General features: G+C 37.7%; 1 protein-coding gene across 1 annotated transcript; it reads left to right on the plus strand.

Annotated features, from left to right (window-relative positions):
* The first annotated feature begins 3,301 nt into the window (after positions 1-3,301).
* LOC137295602 (universal stress protein YxiE-like) lies at positions 3,302-11,024 on the plus strand. Its single transcript, XM_067827034.1, has 4 exons — positions 3,302-3,569; positions 7,043-7,123; positions 7,489-7,592; positions 8,859-11,024. Exons 1-4 carry the CDS (start codon positions 3,509-3,511, stop codon positions 9,057-9,059), a joined length of 447 nt encoding a protein of 148 aa, XP_067683135.1. The 5' UTR covers positions 3,302-3,508; the 3' UTR covers positions 9,060-11,024.

Raw genomic sequence — 11,024 nt, forward strand, 5'->3', positions numbered from 1 at the left:
GATGAATACGGTGGTTCCTGAACGAGAGTATGGTCGCTGAACGAGAGTGGTGATATGTAATTGTAGCTGCCGTGGTCGGAGCATGTGTCTATGCATCCCCGTGATGGAAACAGCGGCTGTAACAACACATAAACGTGGAACTCAGTCTCATTGTATTTTTTTCTGGTTTCCTAAGATGTTGATGTACATTTTATGTGCAGACACTACCTTTCTATCTGGGCTCTAAGTTAGTGTAAAAAATCGATGAATACGGTGGTTCCTGAACGAGAGTATGGTCGCTGAACGAGAGTGGTGATATGTAATTGTAGCTGCCGTGGTCGGAGCATGTGTCTATGCACCCCCGTGATGGAAACAGCGGCTGTAACAACACATAAACGTGGAACTCAGTCTCATTGTATTTTTTTCTGGTTTCCTAAGGTGTTGATGTACATTTTATGTGCAGACACTACCTTCCTATCTGGGCTCTAAGTTAGTGTAAAAAATCGATGAATACGGTGGTTCCTGAACGAGAGTATGGTCGCTGATCGAGAGTGGTGATATGTAATTGTAGCTGCCGTGGTCGGAGCGTGTGTCTATGCACCCCCGTGATGAAAACAGCGGCTGTAACAACACATAAACGTGGAACTCAGTCTCATTGTATTTTTTTCTGGTTTCCTAAGATGTTGATGTACATTTTATGTGCAGACACTACCTTTCTATCTGGGCTCTAAGTTAATGTAAAAAATCGATGAATACGGTGGTTCCTGAACGAGAGTATGGTCGCTGAACGAGAGTGGTGATATGTAATTGTAGCTGCCGTGGTCGGAGCGTGTGCCTATGCACCTACGTGATGGAAACAGCGGCTGTAAAAGCACTTAAACGTGGAACTCAGTCTCATTGTATTTTTTCTGTTTTCCTAAGATGTTGATGTACATTTTATGTGCAGACACTACCTTTCTATCTGGGCTCTAAGTTAATGTAAAAAATCGATGAATACGGTGGTTCCTGAACGAGAGTATGGTCGCTGAACGAGAGTGGTGATATGTAATTGTAGCTGCCGTGGTCGGAGCATGTGTCTATGCACCCCCGTGATGGAAACAGCGGCTGTAACAACACATAAACGTGGAACTCAGTCTCATTGTATTTTTTTCTGGTTTCTTAAGATGTTGATGTACATTTTATGTGCAGACACTACCTTTCTATCTGGGCTCTATGTTAATGTAAAAAATCGATGAATACGATGGTTCCTGAACGAGAGTATGGTCGCTGATCGAGAGTGGTGATATGTAATTGTAGCTGCCGTGGTCGGAGCGTGTGCCTATGCACCCCGTGATGGAAACAACGGCTGTAACAACACATAAGCTTGGAACTCAGTCTCATTGTATTTTTTTCTGGTTTCCTAAGATGTTGATGTACATTTTATGTGCAGACACTACCTTTCTATCTGGGCTCTAAGTTAATGTAAAAAATCGATGAATACGGTGGTTCCTGAACGAGAGTATGGTCGCTGAACGAGAGTGGTGATATGTAATTGTAGCTGCCGTGGTCGGAGCATGTGTCTATGCATCCCCGTGATGGAAACAGCGGCTGTAACAACACATAAACGTGGAACTCAGTCTCATTGTATTTTTTTCTGGTTTCCTAAGATGTTGATGTACATTTTATGTGCAGACACTACCTTTCTATCTGGGCTCTAAGTTAGTGTAAAAAATCGATGAATACGGTGGTTCCTGAACGAGAGTATGGTCGCTGAACGAGAGTGGTGATATGTAATTGTAGCTGCCGTGGTCGGAGCATGTGTCTATGCACCCCCGTGATGGAAACAGCGGCTGTAACAACACATAAACGTGGAACTCAGTCTCATTGTATTTTTTTCTGGTTTCCTAAGGTGTTGATGTACATTTTATGTGCAGACACTACCTTCCTATCTGGGCTCTAAGTTAGTGTAAAAAATCGATGAATACGGTGGTTCCTGAACGAGAGTATGGTCGCTGATCGAGAGTGGTGATATGTAATTGTAGCTGCCGTGGTCGGAGCGTGTGTCTATGCACCCCCGTGATGAAAACAGCGGCTGTAACAACACATAAACGTGGAACTCAGCCTCATTGTATTTTTTTCTGGTTTCCTAAGGTGTTGATGTACATTTTATGTGCAGACACTACCTTTCTATCTGGGCTCTAAGTTAGTGTAAAAAATCGATGAATACGGTGGTTCCTGAACGAGAGTATGGTCGCTGATCGAGAGTGGTGATATGTAATTGTAGCTGCCGTGGTCGGAGCGTGTGTCTATGCACCCCGTGATGGAAACAGCGGCTGTAACAACACATAAGCTTGGAACTCAGTCTCATTGTATTTTTTCTGGTTTCCTAAGATGTTGATGTACATTTTATGTGCAGACACTACCTTCCTATCTGGGCTCTAAGTTAGTGTAAAAAATCGATGAATACGGTGGTTCCTGAACGAGAGTATGGTCGCTGATCGAGAGTGGTGATATGTAATTGTAGCTGCCGTGGTCGGAGCATGTGTCTATGCACCCCTGTGTTGGAAACAGCGGCTGTAAAAGCACTTAAACGTGGAACTAAGTCTCATTGTATTTTTTTCTGTTTTCCTAAGATGTTGATGTACATTTTATGTGCAGACAATACCTTTCTATCTGGGCTCTATGTTGGAGTAAAAAATCGATGAATACGGTGGTTTCTGAACGAAAGTATGGTCGCTGATCGAGAGTGGTGATATGTAATTGTAGCTGCCGTGGTCGGAGCGTGTGTGGATGCACCCCTGTGTTAGAGATAGCGGCTGCAGACGCACATAAACGTGGAACCCAGTCTCACTGTATTTTTTCTGTGTTCATAAGATGTTGATATACATTTTTATGGAGACATTTATGAGAACATTTGAGCAATAAGGTTAGTGTACAGAGACATTAAACAAATGCCAAAGTATTCTCTACTGGACAATGGAAGTTTGGGATATTGGTATTTTATGATTGATATCTATGATTTTTTATTTAGTGTGTGACTGAATACTTCGATCATTGTTCAAGATTTCAAAATTTTCATAGACTGTAAACTTGTTTTTGTGCAGTATATAATGCAGTGTGAAACACGTACTAGGATAAAGAAAATGGAATGAATAAAATGAAACATTTCATAGCCTTTTATTGCTGATATTACAATTCTAATATTTTTAGCATTAAATACATTAATCGGGGTCCGATAAGACGGAGCGCGAGCTGCGCAAATGTATTTTGCGCCGCGCACACAAAATAACAGTTATATGGAATAATACGCGCGATATGAGAAGGTGTACCACGCGATAAATGTAGTCCGCCACAGCGGTCTCTGAACGAGAGTGAAATAGCGACGACCAAAAGCGACATTGCAGAAAAATGTCCACCACAACGACCTTGACCCACCTGATTTACATGGAAAGGTCGATTTACTGGGTTGGCCATAGCACATAGCGTCAGACGAAACGACTGACTTGGTGATCTTTTTGAGAGTTATTTTCAGCCATTTCCACATCTGAAAATGTCTAAAGTTTTAGGTGTTGCCGTCGACGGTAGCGACATCTCCAATGCAGCCTTTGAATGTAAGTATATTTCTCGTGATTCCAGAGAAAGGTGTTACCTTGTCGTTTTGGTCCGTCGATCGAAGGGCCCACGACCTTCCCCACATGCATACAGTACCAGTCGTATGCGAATGCATGTGTCGAAAAATGTGGAGTTTTAAACAGTTTTACAAATGAAATAATGTCCAGTGCATTTTACTGTTTCTATATAGTAGCCATGCCTGTTTGTTCAATGTTTGGAGGACGAGGTCACATTGAATTATTGCTTGCGGTTCAGCCATCGATGTCTTTACTGCACAGTGACAATCTGGTGGTTAAATACTTACGGACATCTTTGCCTTACAAAATCTACCTGTTTACTGATGTAGACTGTTAGCTAGTTTGTTGCGTCGTTCTGATGTGCTGATATGAAAGAAGCTTGACATATGACAACCAAGGATTTTGTTAACGGCAGATCACCATAGTTAAAAATAGATCTGGAATTCGTACACAGTTGGACTTAGTGTTCCGTGAGAATTCCCAGCTCGGTAAAGTTCCAGCAAAATAGGTTGGTCGTCAAAGGCAACTAGATGGACCGGGTGGTCGTTATCGGTATGAAGTGGGTGTAAGGTAGTACAGTAGTTTTCATACAAGTGTGTTCCAAGGTGTAATATATACAGGAATAATGGCATAAACAACTCTAGGTGCCCATGTACCAAGTGTTTAGTCCTAATTAAGGTTGTTTACCACTCCATAAGGCAAGCAGTGTGTGTATTTTTGCCACTGTGTAAGAATCAGGTTTTATCTGGTTCTGTATTGACTAATGTCATAGTAACACTGACAAGTCCCCAATCTTTTCATGTAAAATATAATAGCACATATATAATATTCCAGGAAACTACACATATGATATTCCGTGACAGCTTGCAATGTGTGAGAGAGATGACAACAGGTTCTTTGATGGCAGAATTTAATAAGCACATAGGTATTGAAAGGTAAAGAGGTTATGATGCTTCACGTGACACAGGCAGAATAGTAATTGACATCACATACTGTTTCTGTTTACAAGGCCATTCTTCGCAATCAGTCAGTCCTCTGGTTGATGTATTTCTAAATGCCTTCAACCTCTAACTTCTAGAAAAGCAGTAATCACAAGTTAAATGCCTCAGGAATTAACATAATCAATATTGTTCAGATATGGTGTCAGAAACAGATAATAAAATTTGACTCGCCTCAGTAATTATCTGCATATTAAAAGTAATAGTTTTTTATCAACATTCTTCTTTATTATACATATTTTCTAAACCAGTTTACTAAAATGACTGCAGAAAATTATTCTGAGAATTCAGAAGTTGTTTAATTTTGAAAATGAAAATCTAGATTTATACTTAAGACAACATTTTATTAAAGCATAATGAGGAAAATATGCAAAAATAGGTATTAAGTGTCATGTCTCCCTAACCCAAACCCATAACCTAACACTAACCCTAAACCTTAGGGTTCACTCGCATGCTTTGAAAGATGGCGTAAGGTATCCGGTATTCTGTAGTCTTACCCCAAAATAAGTAATAGAACTTCTCTGCCATAATTGTAGAAATTGTTGGTCCAAGAAGAGCTAAACTGTGGAAATTGTAAGCCACAAGCTACCCATGCAGACAGTTTTACTAAGCAGCTTTGTAACAGACCTGAAGTGCCAGCTTGTCTCTTACACAAGTATTAATACCCACACTTAACATTCTGTGCTGTTGACACTCTGGGGTGAGTGTTCGCTGTGAAGTGCCTCAGGATGGTATGCTGTGACAGAACACAAGCATATAGTTAATGTGTCGCTTGTCATATCCATAATTCATTTGATACACTCACTCACCAAAGTGACCTTCATCAATGTCAACACGTAGGCAAGCGTAGTGGGTGTGTAACATTGCCTGTATCATTCATCTCCAAAAATGAAAGCATGTAAGGATGTGTGCTTGAATGAACCAGCAAAACGTAATGAAATAATAATGAATCACTGTGATTCACACATAACACTGATAGTTTAAGTATTTGGGATGTTTGTTTATTGTATATTATAAAAGGCATCCTGGGGTGCAGTGGCAATTGAACGGCTTTGTTTTTGTATGGCATTTCTGTCAAGTCATGATATTTTGATAAGAATATATGCAACTTCATTTATGGTTCTATATTTAAGTGGAAATAAATTTTTGTTTAAGTTCCTCTTGTGTTTTATTTAGAATTTAGATAGTTTTGAATGTACTTTTCTCAAATGGTACATCATGATAAACATTGAGTCATGAACCATTCATCAAAATTTGTGGGATGGGGAGAATATTTTCAACCAAATTAAACATCCTGTTAGGATGAAATCAGGAAAAAGACCATGACAGACTTCATAAAGTTCATACATATTGTAATGCTTGCCATAAAAGGCGACTATGCTTGTTGTAAGAGGCGATTAATGGGATCGGGTGGTCAGACTCGCTGACTTGGTTGACACATGTCATCGGTTCCCAATTGCGCAGATCAATGCTCATGTTGTTGATCACTGAATTGTCTGGTCCAGACTCAATTATTTACAGACTGCTGTCATATAGCTGAAATATTGCTGAGTGCAGCATAAAACTAAACTCATTCATACATAGTGTAATGCAATTATTTACAGATTTTGTTCTTGTAAGCAGTATTATTATCTAAAAGCTACATATAGATTTTTAACATTAATGTCAAACATAAAATTGTCGTATGTAATATGTATACAATTACACAACTAAATGTTCCAATTAAAGAAATAATAGGATAATTACATGAATACTACATAAACAGACCTATTTGAATATGTATCGATAAATATCTAGTGAAATAGGATATGAAATTGAAATTGTAAATAATCATTTCTAGTCATGATTTAGCACCAAGCTACATTTTTATAAAAATCAATTCATTATCTACAGTTGTTTACTTTGCATAATATAGCAGAGCTGGCAAAAAAAAATCGATAATCAGAAAAATAGACTCAGGAAAACTCATTAATTATTAACTGGTATCACAACACATAGACCTGGAATGTGTTGATTTTACAATAAGATTATTTTTATTTTTTTGCAAAGTTACTTTCCTGATATTTATTTACAATGGATATTTATTTGATATCTGTGATGTGAGACGATACCCATCCCCACACCAGATACCAATTTTCTCTAATATGGATTTTATGCATTTTTGGTTGACTACTATTAATAGACTAAAGCGATGGTATTCTGTTGCCCAAGCAGCAACAGGTATGACCAGTGTTGAAATAAGCACCTAGCAGTAGGTCCATGTCATGTAGATTTAGTGTTGGACCCCGAGTTTCAAAGAAATATGGATCCTAATGCATTTGTATGGAAAATATGGAGTTTTTAGAATGAGGGCTTGAAGAGTTTGGTAAGGACCTGAATCTTCTAAAGTTTCTTGGTCTTAATGGAAGCTTAGTAGTTTGTTTATTTCATAAACTGGATGTGACCTGCCTGTTTCAGATGCTTTAGAAAGTCTGTACAAGCCTGGAGACACTGTGGTGGTTATCCATGTGGCTGAATATCATATCAGCATTCCTGCAGGTACGTACACCAGCAGTCAGACTACTTGTTTGAGCTCCATTCTAGAAGTTGGTATAAATACTGTTACTTGCTTAGAGCAATATTTTGATGTATATCATGTATATTATGACACTGTTATCAAGCTTAAGTGATGACAACTAAGTGATGAGAGGTAAATGCATTCAATGGACCTATTGTTTACAGCAGCTGGTAATATATCTTGTAAGTCTTGCCCAATTTCAAGAGTAAACATGCATTTCTGGATAACTTCTTACTCATCCTACTGAATGCCCAGTTAGGCCAAAGACAGTTTTTGACAATCAAAATCACCATGTCACAATTTGTAATTCAGAAAGTAAAGGGTTGTTTTATTCATTCTGTTTTAGTTGGTTCATCAGAAGTTGACAAGTTGTGTGAAGAAATGAAAAAACGAGATGAAGAGATTTCAGCTCTGACCGCCACTTACACAAATGCATTGAGACAGAAATCAGTAAGTTATAACTCACTTGACAAACTCATGGGATTGAGCAACAATCATTTTTCACACAATCACAGATGTGTAAGAAATCACCAAACATTGCAATGGTTTTTATCACAACATAATTCATACTACTGATGCTCATTTTTTGTAATCTAAGCTTTGTTAATGCTGTCTTGAAACTAATCAAGCCAGCAATTGATATGTTGTAACTAGCAATTGATATTTTTTAACTCATCTGTAGGGAAAACACACAAGGTTCTGCTTCACTGTGCCTCTAATGAAAATCCTAACTCAGTCAAGTTGACTCTACACAGTGCTGGTGTTGTCATCTTCATTGGGCAGAGCTCTTGAGTTTTCATATGAGTATTGCTTTGGGATTGCCTGTTGCAGGATTACCATACAAACGATGAACAGCTCATCAAAATGAACTTATATACACCAAAACAAAACAAAAATTACCAACATAGGAAAATAGACTTCCCAAACTGCAACAATATCCTCTAAAACCGAAACACATGCTCTGTAACTGAATACTAATCATTTGAAATAGAAACAAAACTCATGTATCATGACAACAGCACCCGGGAACCATCATCACATGTACAAAGCAGCAGTCATAGCATCCAAAAATTAATGTTTTGGTGTATATGAGTTCAGTTTTGATGATTTGTTCGCCGTTTGTATAGTAGGCCTGTGTTGCTGTGATGTCACGGGTCCAAGATTTAAAAATAAACAAAACAGTTGACATACTATTTTCAAAAACACTGGACACTGATACAATCTGAGCGCGTTGATGATCAGGGATTTATGGGACATGAATTCCTGTATCCTATACGCATAAGAATTGACAGCGGATATAATGAAACTTATTATCTTGTCCAAAGGGACACAGAAAAAGTCCAAATACTTTCTGTAAAAATTTCGATAAAGTAACAATAAGTTATCACTGAGTCTGCTACTAACGGAGTTATAGTGTTATTTGCAGTGTAATTACTGTAACAGTGTGATGACCATGATACACAATACAATATTTATGACTGTAGCTGAATTACAGAAATATTTACAACATAGTAATAGTAATGATATTGAGGTGTCTGGGACCCCCAAAATGAAGTACTGGACCCCTCAAAATTAAGAGTATGAATCCCAGGGACCCTCAAATACAGGTCTTGATCATTACACCCACATTTCAACATAAACTATAACAGTTATCTTCTATTTTCTTTGCTGTTTATAGAATGTTCCAATAATCAATTTTAATTTATTAAATTTCAGATAAGTGGCAAGGCAGTGAGACCAACTGGAGGCAAGCCTGGAGAGGTGATAGTCAAGACATGCAAGGAAGAGGGAATTTCCCATATCGTCATGGGAACGAGAGGTCTGGGAGCATTTCAGAGGGCTATCTTGGGCAGTGTGAGCCAGTATGTCCTCAACCACTCGTCTATTCCTGTCACCATTATACCAAAGAAAGCCTGAGCAATACATTGAATGTTGAACATCAGTGAGAATATCTCTAGTTGGAAATTTCTTTTGAGGATAAAAAGAATTTTAGCAGATTTTTAGAAGGGAAACTGAATTATAAGCAAAGGTGAAAGTTATATTTAAAGCAGATCTTGAGAGGGAAAACTGAATTACAATATCAGAGAATTGGTGACAGTTTTTTTACTGTAAGTGGTTACAGGTTAAGGATTATGGAACTCTTTATTCTGTGTTTTGCTTCACTTAGATAATGGATAATATGTGTCCTGTATTCTGTTGGTCACACCACTTCGTCCATTGGTCACCCGGACTATTAATTAAGTAACATAACCTGATTTGGGATGAAGTGTCACTAATGGACCAGTGTCAGTGTCTGTCCATGTACATGAGACAGGACTTATCATGACTGATAATCAGGGACGTTATCAGCTTTACTTGTAAACAACATTGCAATTGGGTTGTTGATGTGCCAGCTTATATGTCTACTGTACATATGATCCATTGTGATGGAACTTCAAACTGGACTGAAAGCAGTTATTGAGAATTAATCCCTGCCATATTCAAGTTTTCCTTTTTAATCTTGCTTTAGCCAATACAGACTTTTGTTTGTAATTTACATTACCCACTTTGTTACAGCTACATTTGTTGTTAGATAAGAATGCTCAGAGATGTGTGATGTTGGTCAGCACGACCCAGATTTCTTTCATTGTAATCGGATATATTATCAGTAATGCCACATGGCAAGTACTGGATCAGTATTCAGGATTCTTGTTTGTTTACCATTTGCCATGGTAACATTAAAAAGATAGTTTTAAAATTCCTGATCTACCTGTGGCATTATTTGTATAAACTATTCAAAATCAGAAGTATGTGATTTGATTTTGGAAGCACTGTCAGTGCGTGCACATGCAGAGAATGTTGTTTATCTTCTTTTTTAATACTGCTCTGAAAGTTTTTTCTAATATTGTTACCATGGCAAGTGGAATTACTTGTTAACTTTGTATGGTATTGTTGCCCTAATTCTCACGTTCAGCAGTTTATGCATTTACAGCTTGAGGAGAGTAATTCTGTTTGTATGTATGCAATTTATGCAAGTATTTACACCACTTTCATAGTTCTAAAGAGAGCAGACTTAAAGAAAAAGTGAAACTATCAAAAAATTGTCATTTCACATGATACATTCACTTTTTGCAATGCCATTAGAACCCACCTTGTGCTTCAAGTATTGATAAGAGTGCTCTTATTTATCACAAAGCTTCTAACATTCCGTTTGTTATTTGAAATTGTACCATATCCTTTTTTTTCAAGCTAAATCAGCATCAAAACGGGTTGTTTTTTTCTGAATACTTCATGTGTATTGAGTCCATTGCAAAAGATTTTTCATTTCCATTTCTACACTTTAGTTACAAGGTTAATTACAGATATGATAAAGATGCTATTGAATTAGCAGGAGGTCACACATTAATTTTGGTAAGATTTCGTGTGAATTACCTTTCCTTATCATGATGCTACACATTGTTGTCTGTACTGAACATCAGAAACAGCATTCTGCCATCAAAGATACAATTACAGCAAAACCCTTAATATCCTTGCTATAAAGGACCGGTTTGTCAACACTATGCAAACTGCAAGTCTGATATCACCTCAACCTTAGTCTTGTTAAACCAGCAATAACTGCAATGGGAAGAGGTAATCCAGCAGTAAGCCATATACATCACAATATAAGTATCAGAATAAATATTGCATGGAGTGTTGTAACCTACCACCAGTGTCTTAAGCAAGCTACATGATTTTCAGTCAAAAGAGTTGTACTTAATCAAACCTAGTGATTTTAAGGATTGTATAATACCATCTCTCTCAAATGATGCTTATTATGCTTATCTGCTCACACCATGTACAAATTCTTATTAATGATTGTCACACGTGTATTCATGTAGCATTTAATAAATTTTCACCCCTTTA

Source organism: Haliotis asinina, chromosome 9 (assembly GCF_037392515.1).
Source record: "Haliotis asinina isolate JCU_RB_2024 chromosome 9, JCU_Hal_asi_v2, whole genome shotgun sequence".
Lineage (NCBI taxonomy): Eukaryota > Metazoa > Mollusca > Gastropoda > Lepetellida > Haliotidae > Haliotis > Haliotis asinina.

What these genes read in the sequence shown, in the direction of transcription:
- LOC137295602 (XM_067827034.1), top strand. Translation starts at nt 3,509, where the DNA reads ATGTCTAAAGTTTTAGGTGTTGCCGTCGACGGTAGCGACATCTCCAAT. An exon ending in TCATATCAGCATTCCTGCAG is followed by an intron (nt 7,124 to 7,488) that starts GTACGTACACCA and finishes ATTCTGTTTTAG; the next exon opens with TTGGTTCATCAGAAGTTGAC. An exon ending in ATGCATTGAGACAGAAATCA is followed by an intron (nt 7,593 to 8,858) that starts GTAAGTTATAAC and finishes ATTAAATTTCAG; the next exon opens with ATAAGTGGCAAGGCAGTGAG.